Here is a 24477-nt window from a genome sequence, read left to right on the forward strand (position 1 = left end):
TCAGTTATCTTTTTTTTCTTGACCACAAGTTTGCAAATGTGTAAACTTGTGTGACACTTTCCACTGGAGGGTCTGTTGGTGAGTCAGGACAGTATTGTATTTTGTATGATTTTGTTTATTTGTAAACAAAGTTACTATTGAATTAGGACTTTTTGTCGAAACAAACGACATTTACATACATCCACAAAAATATTATAAGCTGAGAAGATTGAAGATTGAAAGGAAATATTTAGTGTCATGTAAGGTGCATCAAAATATAACATATTATAGTTGATTAATATTTTTCTTATTTTTTTTCTCCCTTGCACAGAATCATACATGGATGCTACAACAGATGAAGAGTAAGTATTCTGTACACTTTGTTAACTATCTACAATGTGCTTGTCTTTGTTTTTTCAAATCATTCATACACTTTGAATCTAATAGTTGTTTTAAAGGGAGGAAAGTGCAGGGCTGAATATTAATGTTTCACATTGCTTATCCAGACCTGTTATGGAAGAAAACTGAAAAGGATGATTGAATTATAGAAATGCTTTGAGTAATCTGAGTACCCTAGCATATATTTTGTTAAAAGCTGCCATTACCTGGGTATCGTGTATGTATTACGAGTGGAACAGCCTTTATTTGTAACAGTTAAAAAATCTAAAATGCAGCAAGCTCATAGACCAGTTAGAAAAAAAAGATAAATTTTGAAACAAACTTAAAAACAGTCACACATTTTAGTTAAAATTACACCACCACCCTCTTCTTGATGTTTGTACAACAAAACTTAACAGTATTGTCGCAAAATGTGTAAAGGTAAAAATTATTTAGTATCAATCACTGAAGACAAAAAGTTATTATCAAATTTAAGCCACCTGTTCCCTTTTATAGTTGTCTTTTGCACTTTTTCCTAATTCTCTTGGTAACTTTCCTTTTTTTTCCCCATTATTTCCCTACATATCTGCTTACTTCTGAAATATCAAGTTGAATTAAGTTAATATCATAAATATATTTGCGTATAACACAATATGCAGGTTTCATTTCAGTGGGAACTGATGAAAATTTACAACCCTTGATCACATTTCGAGTAGGCCTCAAATGGAATATTTCAGCAAATGTCTTGTTAATTATACAGAGTACAGTGGCAGAATGGTATGGAATTAGGTTTATGGTATTGCATCATTTGAGTTACAATACCTAGTTAAGGCTAAAACTTTTTTTGACTTAATCAAATACTTATTTTAACATTTGGTACTACATATATTTTCGGAATGCCATGCATCATAGTGGAAGACTTAATCCCTTTCACTTTTGTGCTACATTGAAGCAATAAAATACCTACAAATCAGCACTGTACCTCAGCTAACATGCTGATGGCATCTCCACCTTGGAGCGGCTGATCAGTATTACTGATTGACATTTGAACAGCCAATGAGTGAAGACCACCCATGGAAAATCCAAGAAGTCAGGATTGATTTACAATCAAATACTATTTCAGCAATCAGTGATCTTTATTTTCATCATATATATGGAAAATAGAAATTAATTTATAGGTCTTGTATATTTCATTCCTTTAGAAAACTTGTGCACTGACTTGATGTGAGGCATGGCTTGTTGAGCTTTTCTTGAACTGAGTAAATTTATCCTACTGTTTAAACATGAAAAGTAATCCTCTTAGGTATGGACAATTAAATTCCAGATAACAATAAGATAAGAAGACACAGAATTTACACTTAAATGCGAACCACAAGTTTAGTCCTTAAGAAGTAATGGCCCATTTATGTACACAACTACAAACTAGTTGAATTCTGAATGCACATGTACTGTTTTCTGTTTTGTTTTTTGTTGGTTTTTTTTATATTTTCTTTTTTATAGAAGCAGCTGTCATTGGGTATTTAAATGTACATATCTCAGATAATTATAATTACTTTTCATGTTTAAACAGTTGGATAACTTTACACTGTTAAAGAGAAGCTCAACAAGGACTTGCAAAATGAGTGTTTAAGTTTGCTAAAATTTCTTTGAATAAAGTAAAAGTGGAAACTTACTGCAAAAGGTGTTCTTTCCTTCCTATTGGAATTATTCATTCTTTGGCATGTACTCTACTGTCTTTGCTCTTGTGGTCAAGGTCAGTCATGGAAAATCTCCAAAAACTGAACTGGAGAAATTTGTTTCATTTGCTTATGCTTCTAAAACCTCTTGATGGTCTTCATTCATGTTTGGAATAAATGAAGTTAAGACGAGTCATTTTCTGGCAATGCTTTTTGAATGTGGGCTTGTCTTGCATGTTTTGGCCTTGTCTTAATTATGAGCTTATTAAACTTTTTTTCAGATCACATGAGGAGGATGCTCTGTCTAGGTCCCAGTTCACTCCAGCCACTAAGGTACACATCAAGAAATTTTTAGAATCACCAAACAGTTTATATCTGTTCACTTTCAGGATAGTTATAACTCTTGAGCAATCAATTCTTTGTAGTCTTTCACTAGTTATTGACACAATTGCATGCTTGATGCGTCTTAATGATAAATATATTTTTGACTTGATGACTTGGTCAGGGTAACCTGGTTAGTCATTCAGTTGAACATTGCATGCTCTTTAGCTCCTTTCTTTCATTTCTTGCTTTCACAAAGTTTAGTGTTACATTATGGGGTCATGGTAACTTACATACCATGATATTTTGTGCACTTTTAGAATATTTCTTTATTCCATTTTAGGAATTACCATTGTTCATAATGGCCATTTTACAGGAATCACTGTTTTCTGAACCATAATTCTGATTTCCAATTATACTGTTAAAAATTCCAATTTTTATGTCATGAAGTTGAAAACAACAAAACAAAAAACACTGAATTTACACTTAAACGAGGACCACATGCTTAGTCCTTAAAAACTAATGACCCAGTCACATGGCTGATTATGTGTACATAGCTACAAACTTTAATTGGAAAGCAGAATTATGGTTTAGAAATCAGAGTGATTCCCGTAAAATGGGAATAAGTGGCAATTACACAAATAATTTTGACCCAAATACCACCTATAATGGCTTTCCTCTGGAACATAGTCATACTTTCAATGGTAAACTTAGAAAGTATTGTTTTTAGGTTAATTGCCTCCACCATTTCCAGTTGATATACAATGCACAAAGCCATTGGTTAGTCGTCATAACATACTAAGGGAGGCAACACATGAAATCCAATAGATGTTTCTAGTTCAAAGCACCAATATAGCTGTTTGTTCTGCCAAAGTGTAGATAGGGTAATGAGAACCTTGGCTAGTGAATTTGTTTCACATCATAAATCACTGTTTGATATTTCTTCATAACTATATAGTAATCACTCCTTCATTGACTCAGCATGGTGTTTTTTTTTATGGTAGTAAATACCAATTAAAACTATTATGTGCCAAACATAATTACAGTGTATTTTCTGGGTAAATTAGCTTGCACAATGAGATACATTTCAGAGATGTCATGCTATCCCAGATAAATATAAAATAACAGACCTAACTTTTCATCAAGCATCTTGTGTTCAGTATTAATCTGAATGTAGACCTACCAACCCTTATGATTTGACCCTTAAAATATGGACTTATATAATAAAAACAAAAATTACAGAAATATGATAGTTGCAGTAAAATATAGATACTGTTTTGACCAGGTTTAATTTTGATCCAAGGTTTATATTAGAATTAGTGGAGTTGGTCAGGGAACCAGAGTAGCTTAATACTGCACACACAAAAAAAAAAGAATATTCAGATTCTTGTTGGGGGAAGAAGCAGGAAGGGCAACAATTGTGTCTTTTGGACATGGATTGATTGAGTATTCTCGTGATAGGAGATACGATTGCTGTCATCATTATTTTTTAAAACTCCAAGAATTATGTTAAGCTGAGAGATAGCAAGAAGTCATTGAGCTCCATTGGATTTGAACCGCATTTCTTGAAACTGCATTGGAGGTAATTACAGTCTGTGTCTACGCAACAAACATTTTAGTTGATCTTAATTTTTAACATAGTTGCATTAGTCTTGAATGTAACTTTTTATGTAATGCATGTTTTACAACAATACAGTATCAGTACATGATGTTTTTGTTACACCTTACTAAAAGTTGGTTTGTCTTAGGGAACAAAATTGACTGCCTCACTGAGAAGGTCATGTTAGGGTTGGCAGGTCTGGTCAGACAAAATACGAACATTATGCTGCATAAGAAACTAAGAGTTACACAATAACCATCACAGACCACTACAATTATTAAACATGGACAGAAACTGTCACTCAGTCCAGTGTCATTTAACAACTGGCAATCAGTTCACTGTTCAAAAAGAATGTTGTTTCCCGATGAAAATGGAGCAGATTTGTAAATTTGAAATATCACATGCACATTATACAACTGAATAATTGTAATTTCTATCAATTTAAAGTTGGAAAAGTGTGCATTTTAACCCATTTTATTCTAAAAATCTGCTGTAAGCTGGATATATACCTATATGTATATTTCTAGCTTTAGAGTCAATTTCATACAGTGAGTTTTTCTGTGAATGATTCTTGTAATATTATAACTTGATTTCAGTTTGTTCAATAAAAACATCATAATTGAAATAGTTGCTGAATTTTCTTACTGTAATGTTTCTCTATCTTCTGAAATTTCAGATTATTCATCCAGCTTCTTTCTTGAATAGTTTAAACAAAACCAATACCAACAGTGCTTTACGTCCTGCAAATTTAGCCACTGGAATTGTGAGATCCTTTATCAAGAGAAATACTCCACCAAAGCCAACAATGGAGGTAACATCCTGTTTCATCCATAGTACAGAACTCTTTCCTTTACAGTAGCATCAAACAGTTTTGTATGATTAGCCGTAGGTAAATTTTCGTTAGAGAAATACCATACATTATCTCCATGTTCTTCAGTCTTTATTCACAGTGTTGTCAAAGTATGATTTCATATTGCATAGACAGGGGAACAATTCTAATGCAGAAACACATCAAGATGAAGGTTTGGCCTACAATGTGCATAAACAGCTCTTTCTCGTATCTGTGTTTTTATGCCAAAATTGTCAAGATTGTATTGGTAACCAGTCCATTTATGGACCTCTTTCCTCTTCATTTAAGCAATGTCTGGGATCTAATTGTTACTGCTTATTATGAAATATTTCCAATTTTGTTGAGTATTGATTTTTTTTATAGGATTGATAATTGGGTGTTAGAAATTTCACATTAGAGGGAAGGGGGTTGTTTGGGCGTTAAAGGTAAATAATTGTAGAAGGAACAGTGTTGCAGTGCCAGTTGTTTTACTGATTTGGTTTCTCCATATGCTGATGAATTTATAAATGTCTTCATGTTGATGATTGTGAAGTTTAACCTTGATAGCAGTAGGTCTGAAAGGTGAGTGGTTACATCCTCAACGGCAGCCACTGTATTGTGAAGCATGTTATGGTAATGATCTTCAGATGTAACAATTTATCGGTGTATGTTGGTATCCTATTATGTGTATGATTTATCAGTGACATTATTATCATAGTATCTTAGTGATATACATTTGTAACAATTTATCAAATGTACATTGGTATCATATTTATTTCTGTTGATACATGTATTGGTTGAAGTCGTTTCTGATTTATCAGTATAGTACATTGGAAGCAGGGCTTTGTTTTGATGCAACTCAGAAAATACTGCACATCATGATACAGATCAGTAGAAGATGAGTAAAAATTAAAGAAAACAGTTGAATTTTCTCCACTAATTTTCTAAAAGACCTCATATTCTCCTAGAGTCCATTGCAGATCTCTACATTATTTAGTAAGCAAGGTGTAGTGAACTCAGAGAGTGAGAGAGAAGCCTGTTTTCTTAAGGTTATGTACATGTCTAGCATCTTGAAATTTCCACTACTCTTGGTTGCCATGACCTTTCCCATTGCAGAATCAAATATTTTCCGTATTTTTATGCATATTGTATCATTTCATTTACTATGCAGCATTATGTGTATTGTGCCTATGATTTGTAGATGATGCGCAGGTCTGTTGTGAGGTGCATCCAGTCCCTATTTAGTTTCTGGACTATAATTTCTCCACCATCTACCATTATCAAACTTTGCAAGTATCTTACACAGAGATATTTCCAAGCTGCAGGAATGGTGGTTTCTCCCCAAATAATCATTAGTCATGTAACTTCTCACAACCGAAAGGGGAAAGGTCATACAAATTATTTGTGGTTTCCACATTTTGTTGTACCCAATGCACTGTTGTTGTTTTTTAGGGTGGTGGTGTTTGTTTTGTTGTGTTCTCTTTTTTTTCTTTTTAAAAAAGAATTAAAAGTGAAAATTAAAAATAACAGTTTGTCAAATTAAGTTTTGGTCACCCATTTTGCTGGTGATCTAAACCAGCTATACTAAAGTCGGTTTAGTATTATAAATACAAGCATCTGTATGATTGAGATCTGTAACGAGAGTTATGATTGAGATCTGTAACGAGCAGTTCCGATTAAATTGTCTCCTAGAGGGGTATTACAAACTAATCCATTGATCAGCCATAACAGAATCGTGTAGAGCATAACAAGTAGTGAGTTATATGATGTTGAAACAGAAGATAACTGATTTCTTTCTCTGCTTTGGTTCATGCTATTCCTAATTCATTATAAACCCTGTTTTATCAGTGGTCACTGATGCCTTTAACAGTCCCATACTACTAGTAGCGATGTTAGCAAAACTATCCAATTGTTTACCCTGTAGCAAGCATTATGCTGTATTTAGTCTATATTTAGAAAAGAAGTTTTACAAATACTTGTGAAGAAAACTGGGGCCCAACTGGATTTTTATTTAAAATGGTACATGTACATACTCATAGCAACTGTAAGTTTGTTAAAACAAACACTAAATGAAGACAGATTTTTTGAGTGTTGGAATTTGTTTAGATATTGAAAGATTAGCATATATTGTAATTTGCTTGAATTCAGATTTTTCTGTGCATGCGTGGACGTTATTAATCATTAACCGTTTGATGTCTCATCGTCTGGGTTAATACCATTTCATAATTTAGCTACACTACAGTTAAATTGTTTTCCTCTCCAAGGAAAAAGAAATGTATTCCACAAAAAGTGAATTACAGATGGAATACACCTAACATTGGCCTTGCATTCAGCCTTCAAACATCACTGTACATTATGCTTTTTTTCACACAGTTTTCCACGAATTTTAGAACTGGAAATGTGTACAGTGTTTCATATCATTGCTTACAATTTACCTGTCATACATGTACTATATTATAATATTAGTACATATATGACAGATAAATTGTAAGGAACGATGTGAGCCTCTGTGGGCATATGGCAAAGATAATGTGAAAAAGCACACTGCTAGAAAAAAACATAAATATTGGAATAATTAAGAGCACCCAGCAGATTTCAGCTATGGAATACCTGAAGCCACCTACTCAAGTCCTACAAGCTACCAATGCTGAAGCATTGTTTTTGAGTTTTCTTGCTGAACATAGTCTGATTTTCTCTGTTTGAGATCAGCAACATTGTCAGTGAAAGAGTATTTTCTATCACAAGGAAATATAAGACAGTCTTTAGGAGCTCCTTAGGTGCTGAAAATTTGCAACAAATTTAGTCACCAAGATCAACCACTAGGCACAAAATCTGAACAGTTTTTAATGGAAATTTACCATAGCCCAGCTCATGTCTGCCACAGCATCATATGGCAAATAGCATGTGAAGTTCATGTATATCAGTAAATTTGGCTGCAAATAAATTTAAACATTTAATTAGTGTAAATAATGTGTTTTATTTTTATTTTGGGATTTTCACATAATGCAGTGCTGACCATCAAAGTGGACAGAGCTAGTGTCATGGTATAATTTTTAATAATTGTGTTAAAAATTCACTAATTTTTATCCCTCGTGTCACTAATTGCGAGTCTAGAGGGTTGGCAGCTCTGCTTATTTCCCATCTAAAAGACCCAATAACTGGAAGATATAAATTTTCTCTTCTTTGTCAGGTTATGAAAGGGATATTGGTTCTTCACCATTCTAATGCTGACTGAGAGACTGTTCAGTTTTGTTAACAAAAATAAAACTGAAGTTAGATTCAGTCTCGGTAACCCAGCACTTGGTACTCTACTGGTATGCAAAACATTCATGGTCTCAGCTGGTACAAAAATGTTGTGAAATGCAACATGAGTATTTTGCTTTTTAAAGCTAATAGTACTACATATAAAAACTTGAAGCAGTAATTGATGTTAAAAGACCAGATGGGTAAACAAATAATTTTGCACATATGCTTATTGAATTTTTTATCATGTTATATGTGGATTATTCTTTTTCTGCTCAGATTACTATTTTTGTCCCCTTAGATTTCACTTTATCCTTGCCAGTGGTTGGCATGTATAACATTAACTATTAAATATAGGGCCATAAAATTCTATTCACTATGTTAGATCATATATCTTTCCGTTTCTTTTTAGCTCTACTTGTCATATTTGGTCTGCTAGTGGTTAGAGCATCCGCCTTGGATGCGGGAGGTCGTGGGTTCAATCCCCGGCCAAGTCATACCAAAGACTTACAAAGATGGTACTAACAGCTGCCTTGCTTGGCACTCAGCATTAGGAGGTTTAGTGTTAGGACTGGTAAGTCTGGTGTCAGCATAATGTGACTGTGTGGGACATCATGCTACATGTCTGCAACATGATACCCCAGTTCTAGACAACACTATAAACTGCCACACTGCAGACATCGTAGCGATATGACTGAAAAATTGTTAAAGCTACGTTAATAAGTCCAGATCACATACACACCAAATCACACATATTTGGCCTGACATCCATTGGTTGGTTTGTATTATTGTCACTACAACTATTAATTTTATTGGAAGATTGCTTTGAACTTAACACCACTGCTATTAGACCACCTGCCTTGAGCAACCAGGTTCTCATTGCATATTTATTGATTATGTTGTATTAAGACTTATCATTCCTGTCTTGAGTGACCATAATTTTGGGGAAGAAGGCATGGTCTTTGAAGAGATGTTCTATTTTCTCATAGCATGTAAAGTGAGTCATAGTTTTAAAAAAATTTTGCAGGATTTACATAATAGGAGAAAGATGGCATTAGAAGAGAAGGAGCGGTTACATCAGGAAAGACTGAAGAGTAGAGAACTGCAACACAAGAGAAAAATGGAGGAACTCAAAAGGTGATATATATATATATATATATATATATATATATATATATATATATATATATATATATATATATATATATATACACACACACACACACACACACACACACATACTTCATTATAGTACTTACAGGAAGACTGAGGTGTCAGAAAACTTATTTGGAAAAGTTTGTCCTTCTGTTACCACAAATGGGGTCATTTCTTTTGCAGTGTGCAGGTCAAGTGTTATTTTAAGGTTTCTATCAGTTTTCACTGCTCCAGTGGCCTAATGGTTAGAGCGTCCACCTTGGAAGCAGGAGATCGTGGGTTCGATGCCCGGCTGAATCATACCAAAGACTTTTAAAAATGGTACTAACAGCTGCCTCGCTTGGTGCTCAGCACTAAGAGGTTAGTGTTAGGACTGGTTGGCCTGGTGTCAGGATAATGTAACTGGGTGGGACATCATGTTACATGTCTGGCAAGATGCCCCAGTGCTAGACATTGCTATAAACTGCCACACTGTAGACATCATGGCAATATAATTGATTTTATTTTTAAAGCTACGTTTAAAAGTCTAATCACACACTCAATTATTAGGTATTAATGTTCCATGAATAATTTCTAATTTTAGCTCTGCAGGTCATAGACAAGAAGAGGTTATTGAATGGCCTGTTGTTTAATGTCCATCTGTCCATAAGTACAAGTTTGTTATCACTATTCCTCCTAAACCACTTGGAGCATTGCACATACATTCATCCCCTGAATGAAAATGAAAAAAGTTCTGCTCAGACATCCAATAGGGCTGCCACAGCAGCCACCCTGAAACTGTTGTTACTACTGCTTTCCTGGAATGAATCCTAATATGCACATGTTTTGTATTTGCTTTTTCACTAAAATACTTATGAAGTCTAGTTGGTCGTACTTGAAAATGGTGCCAATTTGATGCTCAGTGTGACTATTACAGCAGCTTTCTTGAACTGAAGTCATGTTGACATAATAGTTTTCTCCATTACAGCTCTTAAGACTACTAGGTGGTCCTAAATGAAAGTGGCACCCCAGACACTTTAAAGTGCACCTATTTGTTCATGTGAAGCATCTGCATAATCACACCCAACATGGTCATAGTGGAGGTTTTCACTAAAAGACTTCTTATGAAGTCTAGTTGGTTCTAAATCAGAATGGTGCTATTCAGACATCAGATCTGCCAACTCTTATGATTTTGCCGTAAGTCTTATGAAAATTACTCTTAAAATACGGACTTATGGCATACTAGCAAAAGCTAAGGAAAAATGTTTCGTTGCCGCAAATCTGGATAATTGGTTCTATTTGGATCCGGATTTCATCTTAGAATTAGTGAAATTAGGGAACCAGACGCTTTAAACTGCACTTATTTGTTCATGTGAAGCATCTGCATAATCAAACTTTGATTACATAATTTTTAAAAATGGCATCCAGAAAGCAATGCATGTTTAAGACAAAAGGAAAAATAAGCTTTTAGAAAAGTGTTAATAATCAACACAGAAGAATAAAAAGGAGTATTCAGATTCTTGTGAATAAAAGCTGGAAAGGACACAATTATGTTTATTGGACATCACATGCCAATTTGAGTATGACTCATGGCAGGAGATATGATTGTCATCGTCATGTGAAATGGAAAAGAATTTCCAAGAATTAAAAATTTGATAGATAACAACAAGCCATTGAACTGCATAGGGTTTGGTACTAGAGTTTGTGCAACTAAACTAGTGGTAAATAAAGTCTATGCCTACTTTACAAATTTTTCAGTTGAACATAATGTTTATGATCCATGCATCAAACTTTTAATTATATTTTCCAGCTTTACAATAGCAGTTATTGATATTTTGTTACACCTTACTGAAAACTGTTCAGTCTTACAGGGGAAAAAATCACCTGCCATACTGACACAGACTTGTCAGGGTTGACAGGTCTGTGACATCCATTGTTGCTACCACAACAGCCATCTTAAAATCCTCGTTGTTGCTTCTCCATCTGAATTGATGGTATTTCAGCATGGGGATTCCACTAAGAGACCTATTGCAGTGTTTTATTTACCCATGCATCTTGCGTCAAATATGCAGACTTTTCCAATTTGATGCACAACATAGTCACGAGTATGTAAATTGACGCGCCCCAGTGTTATGTTTTGCTGAACAAAAAACAAAGGTTCAGTCTCAGATTCATTGCTGGTACATAAATTGATTCACCCCAATATTGTTTTGCTGATTAACACAAAATTAAGGTTTGGTCTAACTACTTTAATGGCTAGATTACAACTCTCCCAAACAGGGAAGACATGTGCACATCAGTTTCTTATGCTGATGTCATCATAATACATAGGGTTTCAACTGAGTATGGAGCTGATCTGTAACTGTCATATCATTTTTAGCATCAGGATGTTAGAACCGTTTAATCACCATACCCAAGAAAGAGGTGGAAAATAAACATGTGATTTAAAGTGATTATCATGAGAAACTTATTTTATGCACACCTTTGTCATGCATTGAAGCAACAATTTCCATTTGCTTAATTGTATGCCTTGTGTTGTTCCAAGATACTGCCAGTGTTCAAATGAAAATGGTGTCCAATAAAATAAAAAAAAAAGATATAAAAGAAACAAAATTATCTTTTGGACCGCATTTATGACCGACCGATGATAATAGTATTGTTATTGAACCAGTGGAGCCTTCATCATCCAAAGATGAGGTAATGGTTACTCGTAAGATAAAACATTTTATGCAGCAGTGGTTGAAAACACAGCTGGCTACATTTTAAAAAAAGAAGTTAAGTGAAGAATGTGACAGTGAAAACACCTTTATGTTTTTCCATATATGTACAGAGGCTTAAAAAAAACTCCATGACCAAACGTGCAACAAAAAAAAATCTTTCAGAACAGTACACTAGCAAGGCATGCTTGGCAGCCAGAACTCAAACTGCTGATTGAAAGTCGACTAGACCAGGCAGATTTAAATGCAGGTTTACAAAAACATTCTTTTAAACAAGACATAGCAGTGAAAGTGCTACTTAAGTGTGTACATTGGCTGAGTGTGGAAGACATCCCTTTTTTAAAATACAAATCTCGTAATTTAATACACAACTTAATAGCTGAAGAAATTTATGCCATTGGCATTTTGAAGAATTCTGCCAATCAGTATGACTCAGCTAATACCTTTTCTGAGTTAATGGAGAGCCAATCGAACATTGTTGAGGATGATCTTATACGTGACCTGCAGAATTTGTCATTTGTGACAGCAGTGGCAGATGAAAGCGCTGACATATCCAACAGTAATGCCTTGTTGTTTCTACGAAATTTCATGATTATGGACTGGATTTTTGTGCCAATTCTACATGAAGTACAATGGATTTCAGTGGCAACAGAGCAGTGTGTTGACATCTGCAAGTTTCAAAATTACAGTACAATTTCTAAATGCATAATCAAGCTTGAGAACCCATGATATGGCTCTTGTAATTCAGATTTGCAGAACTAAGAAAGTAAATTGTGAGGAATTCAGGATGTAAAACTGAAGTAGTTTTTGCCATTCTTATTACCAGCTAAAGGAGACAATTTATGCTTTGTAACTGGTAACTTGCACATTGTTTGTAGGTACCCAGCAATTTTATGAAATCTGGTGTCTATCACCAAATACAAAACATTGTATCAGAAAAGTTAACGCAGAATGTAGCAAAGCAGCTGGTATGTGGCACTCCACGAAACACGTAAAGCATCTGCTACATGAGTGTACATGATTTGTTTACAAAGAAGTTCCTAATACACTATTGGACACACATGTCCTGTACGTGAGTGCAATATAAAGGTGTGCAATATCATAAAATACCGAGAGATTCTGACTGTAAAGTTAACCAGGGGAAAATTGAGCATGTAATAAAATCCAAATATGATTGATGGTTTCTGATCGAATATAGGGTTAAATAGTTAAACTATTAAAATTTACTTTTTCAACATTCTGAATTGTGAGCATCAGTTCCTGTACAAATAAAAGGTAAAATGTTGCTGACTGTTAGTTTTTGTTATTCTGTTGTAACCCCTGCAGAACAAGGAATGATAAAAAAAAAATGCAAATATAGTTCAAGAATGGATTTTAAGATACACCTGTACTTAAGTATGGCAATAAAATGTATACAGTGGAAGCTCTTTTTGCTTGATAATCCAGGATCAGATTCTTTTCACTCACAATTTGTCACTACTTCCAGGCCATGGAATTGTTCTAACAACTGGCATTGATGTGATGACTTCACCATCAGTTGTTGTGACTGCAGTTTTTATTTGAATGAAATGAAAGAAAACAATTTTCTGACACACTCTTTTCAACTATATTTGTCCATCTATTGCAGTTTTGGTTATGTTTGAACATAAATGAAATGCTGGCTTTTGAATTTTATGCATTATGAAAGTCCACACAGTATCAATATGCACCGTGTAGTTCCTTATAAACTTGTGTAAAGCAAGAGCACTGACCAAGTTAAAATGTTAGGCAAAACATTCTAGTCATCATTGATAGATTTGCTCTATTAAGTCAAGATGTCATCAAGTAGAGTTGAGGTACATTCATGTTTTCTTGATTATCCCAAAGTCAATTTAAAGATGTCCATGAATTCTGATGGCACTTTTTCTACAGTGCACTTCCTACAGTATATTTAAGTTGGAGATCTTTGTTAAGCTATTTCAAACAGATCAAGAAGAAAAGTTCTGCAGAAAATGAAATATAGACCAATTGAACAGATTGTAGGTTTGTATACACACTCCGCTATGTGATGGATATTATTCCTCCGTTTGCCTTGCTAAGTATGGTATTCCAGCTGATATTGCCCACAGTCAGCCAGTCCACACAAAGATGTTGAAACAGTTTTAAAGTCTGTCTTGGAAAGAACTTGCCACTACAGTTGCTGCCACAGAAATGAAAGAAAAGAACAGAAATGTTGAATATTGGTTTTTTTTCTTCAGATGAATGCTTTTTAATTTGAAGGCTGTTGAGTCAATCAGAAATGCTTTTGTCAAAGTCCTAAGTGAAAATGTAAATCTGGTTCCCCACACATTGTACTTCCACAGCAAGCATTTTTGCTTTGATGGAGCTAAGAAGCATATCCTTGTTCAAGGAAGACCTTAGGAACTGTGGAAGAAAGGCAACATATGTGCATACAAATCACTATGTGGTACAGATAGTTCAAGACCTAGTGATTTTTATGTTAGCAGAGGTGGTCATATTAAGGAAGTGGCCCCCTGTGAAGCAAGTAGTGATATATCCAAGAGCAACTTAAAACTCGTGTCCATCATAAAATCAATTTTCCATTTTGTTAGCACTTGCCAAAATTGCCCATATTATGCCTTTACCAATAGCAGATTGTGAATGGGTCTTCAGCTACCAAAATGATCAGCTGTCACCAGCAGGAAATAAACTTAGCTCTGAAACGTTAAATCAGAGTGATGCCAATCAATGCTGGAAGGCCTCACAATTAAGTTCATAGGGTTTTCAAAAAAGTCAGTTGGAAAGTGGGACAAGGTAAAATAAATGATTTATTCCATGTCTCATAACTTACAAGTAAACTTCTATTTTACCTGGATCGTATGGCCTAAAATGTACAGAAAGAAAACAAATTAAGGGGGGAAACAATTCATCAATACATCATTGCATCAGTACTTTGGGAGTAACGATACACATATCAGTACAAAGGATGGAGAATCTATACAAAACAATACGTAACATATGCAAGTTATTTTAATCTTCAGCAGTTATGAATAATTATTATTAGTTTGCCTTGCTTTTTAAATTTAGTATACATCTAAACAGCATTGTCAATCTTAGGCACTCATTATTAATCAGAGATGCCCATCGTCGTGAATTTGGCATGAATGTCCCAAATTGCCCAGATTGTTCACAAAGCACAATACAAAAATCAAGATTTTTATAATAAATAAAAAAATAAAAAGAACAATTTGGTGGAAGTTTAAATCCTATGCAAGTATTTTCAGTCCTTTCAAGTCTTTTCTGGTAATTTGTAACATAACATCAGTTTCTGGCATTCAACTGGGGGGATGTTTTTGGTCCTTGTTTTTATGGTAAATTGTGACATAAGATTCAGTTTCAGCCATATAATGTGCTATTATAACCAGAACAGTTCACTTTGGTCCTTCCAAGTTTTTAAAGGTAATTCATATGATGTGATTAGTTCCACGCCATTTATTTAGAATGCTTGACGCTTAAAAAATATAAATTTGAGTATTTTATATGTGCTGCAAACATCTAGATTTTCCACATTGCGCATAAATATTTATCATATTTTGTTCTTCAAAAGATTGCAGTTAGGAAGAAAGGTGTGGACAAACATCATTGACCATATTTATTGTTACTATTATTTATTTTTATTATTATTATTATTATTATTATTATTATTATTATTTTTAAAATTTAAGTTTGAGTGCACTTTTTGGATATGTGAATTCATTTTAAAATCCTTTTTTCAAAATAATCATTTGACCAACTAAGGCCCAAAAAATGTGTTTCCTATTGCACTGGTTTCAAAATGAGGGTAAATAGGAACAGTTTTTTTAAATACATATGACAATGATTAGTATATTATAAAATATCAAGTGCATCAACAACTGGGCTACACTCTATGCACAAATTAATGTCAGGAATTTTTTAAAATAATTTTTTGTTTTAGATATTTTTAGATGTTTGGGGGGAGAGCATGTGTGTGCTTGCTACAGTCGGCAATGAAAAATAGGGACAGTCGGCCAACCGGAAGTACACATTGTTTCGGGCAAAGCATCAGTATTATGATTGAAAAGTGTCCCTTGACAATTCAAAAACAAAGATCTGTTCTAGAAAATAAATTCCACACAAAATTACTTTGATTACTTTGGAAATTAAATTGTAGTGTCTCAACATATATAGTAATCAGATCTCTAACATATGTTACCCAAGTTGTAATTATGTTTACTCTTGACAGCTTTGACATGTTTTAACTTTGTTTACATATAAAGACTGCACATTTCAAAGAAAAATGCAGAACTGTTTATGGTCATAATTATTTCACTTAATTTCATGAAGCCTTAGATACTATTACTTATACCTGTCTTTACTATGCTAACCAATAGATGGCCCACTTTTTGAATGATCATGGGCCACTTGACTCATTCGAGTACAAAGCCTTGACACAACACTGCACTTCTCTCAAACTTCAGTTTCCATGGCATAACTTTACCCAAAGATTGTTGTAATTTTTCAACTGATATGAACCAATGTCAGCCTTGCTCAGTCAATCTAGTATATTATAGCAATTTTCCATATTTTTTTAGGTGAAGTGCTCTCTCTATACATCATTATGACTGAAAATTTCACTTTGAAGCACAGTTGTTTATTCTTTGTTCCTGAATTCTTAGTCTATTTAAGTCTTACAGAAATAAAAGGTACTCATTTTCTTGCTGTATTTTAGTGTCTGAAAAGTATCCTTTAATCCTTCAGAAAACGTGAAGAAAAGATGAAGAAGGCAGCAGAAATGCGAGAAAAACTGCATTCAGAGGAGAGCAGACATAGAATGTTGTTGAACAGAAAAATGCATCTAAAAGAGCAAATGTTGGAAGCCATGAAAGAAGAGAAGTTGAAGGAAGAAAGAGAAAAACAGAAAATAAGGTATTTTGTCTCAAAGTAATGGCATAAAATTCTCACTTTTCAGCGGCACTGACATCAGCATCATTACAATTGTTTTAGTTTTTCAAAGTGAGCTAATGTTATATAGTCCTGATTACAGGTGCTATATATTGTTTTATGGCATGTTTATTTGAGCAGACTAAATTAGATATGCAGATACTTTTATTACAACATTGTCAAAGATGTGAAATAGAGCAATTAAATGTTTGTTTTCCATCCTTTAGCTGTCATATGGCATTTAATTTTTTTTTCTTTTCTTCTCTTCACCCATACCCCTACTCACAGTTGCCCCACCCATGCATAGTTAGGTGTGGGGGAACTCCCTATAATAAGAAAGTTAAATTTCAGGCAGTATCTCTGTTCGTCATTTGACTTTGGTATTTATCCATTCACCTTGTGGTATCTAGTATGGAAGTGCTCGTACATTTAAGCAATAGATTTTTAATGCAAAGTTAAATTAACAACTATGAGTATTTGAGTTAGCCTGGCCCAATTTAATACCAATCAAATAGTCAACTTGTGGACTTTTGTACATAATGGCAGCACAGATCTTAGACACGTGATTACAGTCATGAAAATTAATGTCATCAGCTTGATACTAAAGGTGTTGTATTGAAATTCAAAGAAAAAGCAAGAAATACTCTAGTTTTGTCATTTATCCCAGAGATGCCGAGTGGTCTAAAGCGCTCTCCATTATGGATCACTGCCATCTCACCTCTGCTGCGTGGGTTCGAGTCTCGGATTCAGCCAATTTAGGTATGTGAGAAAGCTTGCCAGTAGCTTCTCGTGGGTCGGTGGTTCTTTCCGGGGTTTTCCCGGGTTCTTCCTCCACCATTAGTACTGGCTGCCATGTATAGCCTATTGTGTGCTGAAAAATGGCATTAAACCCTACAACAACAACAACTATCAATCTTCTTTCAGAAGCACTGATATTACTATGACAGGACTTTTTTTGCATGTGTGGACAGAACAGAATCCTGATGCAGGTGTTACAGCTATATTGTTGCATTGCTTGCTAATAATGTTATTCCATTGTAATGCATCAATATTCTTTATGTATTAAGTGTTGAATTGTGAAAAAATTGGTAGAAGAAATACATTGATACAGGTGACATTTGATTTATGTCATAGATGTGTTCCTGGGGTTAAGACATAAAATGAAAGTAATTTTCCCCATAGGATCTTTGTAAATTAAAGTTCTTGAGCAAATTATACCTCTAATCTTCAGGTAATTATTTTCAGACCAAGTAGTACATGTAATATGTACATGATCTGCTCACAAGTCACAGCACATGGCTTCATTGATGGCATTAAAACAAGCATAGTGGTGCAAATTGAATATTATTATTTCATCATATACAGCATGAAAATAAAAGTGCACAAATTGAATTGACATATAGTGAACATCACCTGCATATAATTTTTTTATAAACATGAAATACTTGTACAATGAATCAGTTTATTGCAATATTTTTTGTCCTATCTTCTCTCTCTCTCTCTCTCTCTCTCTCTCCTCCTCCTCCTCTTCCCCCCCACCCCCCCCCCTGCGCAATGGCCAGAATCAGGAAAGGTGATGTAAAGATGGCAATGAATATCTTTAGTTAAAACAGTATACCTGGCAGCAAATACATTCAAGGATTATATTAATTGGCTGAGTTGCGATGTAAAGTGTTTGACAACCACTAATGGAACATTTTTGATGGTTGAAGTTACCAAAAAAGTACTTTGAGGAAGATTTAATTTGATTTGAGGACGAAATAATAACAAAAGAGATAAAAATGTGTGCAGATACAGTAGTCCCCCTCTTATAAGGCCACCCCTAATGCAGCAGGAAAGTGGCCTTATAATGCGGGTGGCCTTTCTAGAGGGGGATGACAAATGCGAATAGTAAATACATATGAAAAAAGTCACAAGTACATTTAATTTTAAATATTTAATATTTTAATTAAAAAATCACATGCATGATGTGAAATAAATGTAAAACAAACTTTGTCATCATTTGCAAAAGAATGCTATGAATAACCATTGATACAGTTATAAAACTGTCTTTATAATTATGTTACAGTTCACATCACGTCACTTTGTTGGTGACAGTCTAAAAAACAAACCAGTCTCATCACATTAAAATATCCTTGCTGTCATATCCCCTGCATATATCGTTTAGTCTTTTGTTCCAATCTTCGACAACTTCATTATTAACATCAGCTGATTCGCCGCTAATGACAGAATACTTGATATTGTGTCGCACTTGAAATCTGTGCAACCATCCGTTACTTGCGGTAAAGTCGTCATATCCCAGTTCAACTGACAAAATTTTTGCTTTTTCTTGTGTTTCAAATCAGGATACAAACGTCTCCTGGCTCAAACAATCTTCCTTTCTCCGTCCATTTCACCTTTCCACTTCTGCAGAATTGTTTCATTATCTTTCACGATATTGTTTATCTGAGTCTTCCCGACATTAGTTTTCTGCAAGGATCCTCGACGATCCCCCCCCCCCGGTCAGTTTAATTACTTTCACGTTCTCCTCTAAACTGAGAATTTTTATTTTCCTCGATGACATGTTGATCTTTTTGCAGTAAGTTATTCATGTTGCCAACTACAATACTAATAAAACAATTTTGTATGCATCTGAACAAATTGCCATGTGTTTTTAAAGGAAGTGATCTTGTCACGTGATTCGTTAGTCGCAGTCTGGTACCCTATTGTTTTTATACATTTCTTGAAACTAGGTGAGAGAAGCCAAAACGGCTTCGATATGTACCATTAACATCACGAAGATTTGACCTTGCGGCCGCTAGGATTCGTAATTTTGACAATTATTGTCAGGGGTAATAGCCACTGATTACCAAAGTGAACAAGCTCAACATCTTACTAAGGGAAGCCATAAAGGCCATTAAACCATTTTCCTGCTGACTTGGGTATTGCACATCGATACTGCCACTTCTCAGCTGTTTCTACTGTTCGATAATTGTTTTCTTAACAATTATCAGAGTGACTAAACCGGACATCTTATGATAACACAGTAGTAAGGCTAATTGGATTACATGTACGTACCCTTTTGTATGGATTAAAATTTGAGTCTTTCTCGGTTTTTATGGAATAAATTTGGCTTCTCGTGAGGCGTAAATGATATAATATTAACCTTAGTGATAAATGTACTTTACTCAACACTTCTTTCAGTAACGAAAACCTGACATCGGGAAACAGAAATCAGATTACTTAACACACGTTATGAATACAATACTGGTTCTGGATACATATTCAAATAAAATGCGGCCGCTTGTGAGGGGTAAATTTTATGATTTTGCACTAATATGCTGGTCGCGTTAGCCGGGTGGCCTTTCGCGAGGGGTACTTTTGAACACAAACTCGTCGGTGCCAACGGATTCTGGCCGTAAGGAGCGGGTGGCCGCTGGTCAGGGGGGCCGTTCAAGAGGGGGACTACTGTACACAATTTGTCAATTAAGGATTTATTAATTTGAAGAGAAAAGCAATTCAGAAAACAGATGTATTTAGTATGATAGATAATAAGTGAACACTGAAGTTTAAAGGGAGTAAATCCAGCATGGAAAAGAGCATAGTATAGCTAATTTCAGGATAACCCAGATATTCAGACATGTTAATTTCTTCATGAGTTACTTAGCACATCATAAAACTTTTACAATAATAAGGAATTCAGTCCACAAAGTTAAGATGGCAAAACTGTTCAAGCAAATATTTTTTACTTCTGTTTTCGATTGTCCCTCTAAAATGTGTGTCCCCTGAATTTTGGCGGAGGACATATTGTCCCCTGCCTTTGGGATCCTATGTGCAAACCACATCTTGTTTTTCATCCCCATTATTATAAAGGACTGGACAACAACATCCAAGTGCATTATTTTGCATTTTCAGCCATGCATGTACATGCAGTTCCTTTCACATGTGACTTGGAGATTCCTATGAATTTTAATTCTTATTCTTATTTTGATTTTCTTTGTTTTTTCACCTCTCTCTTATCTTCTACACAATTTACCGTAACATCCCTGAAAATTCTGTGCACAGGAGCATATTTCTGTTTTGCATAGTTCTGTAAATAAATGCCATTTTGGAATGTACATTTTAATAACTTTGTTGACACTGTCTCTTTAAGTCAGAAGACATTTTCTTTATTGTGCAAAGTCTCTCTCAATTGTTATCTCACAAAACATTTCACCCAGAACACTTGTCAGATGAAAATTTGAGCATTAAGCCCAAATAAAAACTGTTAGCATTTAGTATGCACATTTACCTCCTTTGCAAATAATGCTTGTTAGTGTTTCAGTCTGATTAAGAATTCTCTTCTTCTTTCTCAGTGTGTTCAGAGCCATCTGTCTCTATACAATGTCAATCAAAGTTCATCAAGGATAGATAAAGAATGCATTTGATGCAATATAAAAAGTAACATATATTATATAAAAGATAACCAACTAATTCTTTTGTAGGCAACAAAAGTTACAGGAGGCTGAAGAAAGACGCCTTCAGGAGCAGAAAGAATGGGAAAAGAAGGTTCAAGAGCAGGTAAGTGTTAAATGGTGCCTTTGATAGGATACTGGATTCATTCTGTGCATTATTAGGTTTCTAATATGGTTGTGTTATGAGGGTCCCAGTAGGTCCTGGAAAGAGGAAAAGTTTTGGAATTTAAACAAATAAATTTCAAGGGCCTTGAGAAGTCATGGGATTTCTTAAAACCTTGCTCAGTTTTGGAAAACTTTTGTAATTTCTGAAAATAAAGTTTTAAAATATTGATAACTGCTAATTTTATGGAGTGCCAAGGACCGATTAAACACTTGTTTTGAACATGACACAATTATAATTCATAAACGGTTTCATTTCAACATATTGCAGTCCTCAGGTTTTGTGAAATTGCCATGGAAAAAGTTTTGTAACTGTCATGGAATTCGTTTTTAAGTCTGCAGGAACCCATGTTATATTTCTTGATAGTGCAGACATTTATTTGCGATAGCACAATTGCCCAAGCTATTTCATGAGGTGGTGGGTGGACATAATTCATTACTCTGACAATGTTTGTGCTTTTTTAATCAGGGTGAACAAAGCAGAAATTGCAGATTTTTTTTAGATGTCCTAATGTTCCAAAAATAGGCTACTGTTCCAATGAAAAATATATAAAATATAATGCAGAATTCCTGGTTTTACTAATATGCTGCTGAACTGTTTCCAAAATAATGAAAAGTCCAACCACTCCATTGCCAGTATTTTAAAAAAACAGCATTGGTGTCAGATCCCAATTCTCTAATCCCCCTTTAAATTCTTAAGAGGGGCATACATTGTACATCTTTTTTGCAAATCTATACCAGGACTTAAAGGAAACTTCTACATGCACTTTTCACTGGGACACATGAATTGCAACTGATACTAGTCACTGTCATCACTATACTCAACACAGTCGACTTGTACATTACACTGCAAGCCTGATACTAAGTAGAGGCCAGACCCTGAAAGTATTATGTTCAGAGTTGAGCTTGGTATCACAAAACATTTTGTACCTCAGTAATTCTGAATGTACCGTGATACATACCACAGGATACTGCAGTTATACTTAGGACCAACAATTTAATTTTCTGAGGCAGGGGCCTGGAAAGTTTTAAAAATGTCCAGCTCTCATCTGTGAAAATTATCTTGCTCTGATTTATGCCAACATAACACTGTTATATTCCTTACATTAATTTTTTTTCAAAACAATGAATTATTTTGAGTCAAAAGAATAAATATCTCAGCTCAAAAGAAAATTGCAGACCCACCAAAAAGAAAAAAATTAAATTATAACAAATTTGTCATGCGTACGTTATTTGCTAAATATGCTAAAGTGGGCTTATTATGTTTAAAGTATAGCCGACTTCCTCTAGAACATTGGCATCAGAGGGGTTGTTGATAAAGCAAGAAATATTAGTACTGAATTTACTGAGTGTGCTATTAATGTAATTGAAAAGGAAACTTTGAATAAGATGGCAACACTGAGTTCAGATGTTTATCAGAGAAGGCTAGTAACAAACTGTTTCAGCAAATGAGAAAAAAAATTGAACTAGAGAAGCTGCAGTCTGGAATTTCTTAGGATGGTTCTCTGTCTTATAAAAAATATATGTACTTAACACATTAAATACACTAAGAAATAACTTTTGAATATGACTTGTTTTGGATTTGGCTCGGATATCATTCACAACACCCCTTTTGGACTGCATGATGGCATACATGACATGCCATACATGTGATTCAGGGTTCATAAATATATTTATAATACTCTAAATTAACTTGTGAAACATACAACTGTTTTGTTAAAACAATAATTTCTGGATATATTTTTTAATGAAAAGATACTTAAATATCATAACAGGCTTACTTTGGAAATTATCCACATTCTTTGCTGATGGAAACTATTGACTTGCTGGTACAGTGAAAAACTACTGTGGTAAGTACCACAAGGAAAAAAAAACATGGTATACCGGTAATACCACACACCTCTTGTTCAGAGTGAAGACAGCAAGGTTAAAGCCCTTCTAATACATGGCTCCTTATATAAATATAAAAAGAGATGAGGTTTGTAGTTTGAAAATATAATTTCACAACCTACAGGCTGCATGTAGCCCAGTCCTTCACATTGAGTAGCCCATGGCCATTTAGGCAGTTCTTTTGTAAATGTGCATTTTAATTAATACATATTCAATTTTCTGTATTTCTTTCTGATGTTTCATGTGTCTACAACAACATTTAACAACATTACAATGGTTACCATGTAATAGGATCATTATTAGTCTCATATAATATGTTGGATTTTTGTATTAAACTGTTTTTGTTGATGGTAACCCTTGACCTTAAGCATTTTATTTTGTTTGGCCCCAATTCCCAAAAGATTAGACACCCCTGACTTAATGGTTCATGCATTTGCATCTTGATCTTTAAATTACCGAGGTGTCATTTTCATGTGGAGAGTTTGGGGTTTCAGTAAGCTATCATGCATCTTTATGTGTTAGACATGGGAAGCTGCTAGCTAACAAATGTGAAAGTGCTAAGACAGACGCTTTGAACTGCACCTATTTGTTCATGAAAGTGTCTTCATGATGAAACTGTTGATTATATCATTTTTTTCAAAGGGCGTCCAGAAAGTGATGCATGTTCAAGATGAAAGGTAAAATAAACTTATAGAAAAGTTTTCATAATCAACACAGAAGAATAAAAAGGAGTAGTCAGATTCTTGTGAATAAAAGCTGGAAAGGACACAATTACGTTTATTTGACATCACATGCCAATATGAGTATGACTCGTGGCAGGAGATATGATTGCCGTCATCATGTCAAATGGAAAATAATTTCCAAGAATTATGTCAAGGTGAGAGATATCAGCAAACCATTGAGTTGCATAGGGTTTGGAAATGCAATTGGAAGATTATTATGGTTAAAATAATTGGAAGATTATTATTTCATCACCCAAATTAAATTACAACCAAGCAGTAGTTTGCATGACATTATGTTATGACATTCATGTGAGAGTTGATAAGAATGTGTAGGGGCACTTAAAATACTCCTTTAAAATACAAGTTATCAACATTTGTCTTCTTCAAAATAATTATGTTTCTATAAATATTTTCTCGTGTCTTTGCATTGAGATGACAATGTGTCATAAAAG

General features: G+C 34.4%; 1 protein-coding gene across 2 annotated transcripts in view; it reads left to right on the forward strand.

The window, feature by feature from the left end:
* Window positions 1–24477, forward strand: part of LOC149773625 (uncharacterized) — a 76313-nt gene that overhangs the window by 35446 nt on the left and 16390 nt on the right. For both annotated transcript variants that reach the window (XM_089946297.1, XM_089946298.1), the window contains exons 9-14: window positions 311–341; window positions 2315–2366; window positions 4631–4765; window positions 9054–9163; window positions 16636–16803; window positions 21282–21357. In XM_089946297.1, coding sequence (XP_089802423.1) covers window positions 311–341; window positions 2315–2366; window positions 4631–4765; window positions 9054–9163; window positions 16636–16803; window positions 21282–21357 — 572 coding nt within the window. The remainder of the gene's footprint in view (window positions 1–310; window positions 342–2314; window positions 2367–4630; window positions 4766–9053; window positions 9164–16635; window positions 16804–21281; window positions 21358–24477) is intronic.

The sequence above is a fragment of the Sinohyriopsis cumingii genome, unplaced genomic scaffold, assembly GCF_028554795.1.
Source record: "Sinohyriopsis cumingii isolate HCF-2022 unplaced genomic scaffold, ASM2855479v2 utg000624l, whole genome shotgun sequence".
In the NCBI taxonomy this organism is placed as follows: Eukaryota; Metazoa; Mollusca; class Bivalvia; order Unionida; family Unionidae; genus Sinohyriopsis; species Sinohyriopsis cumingii.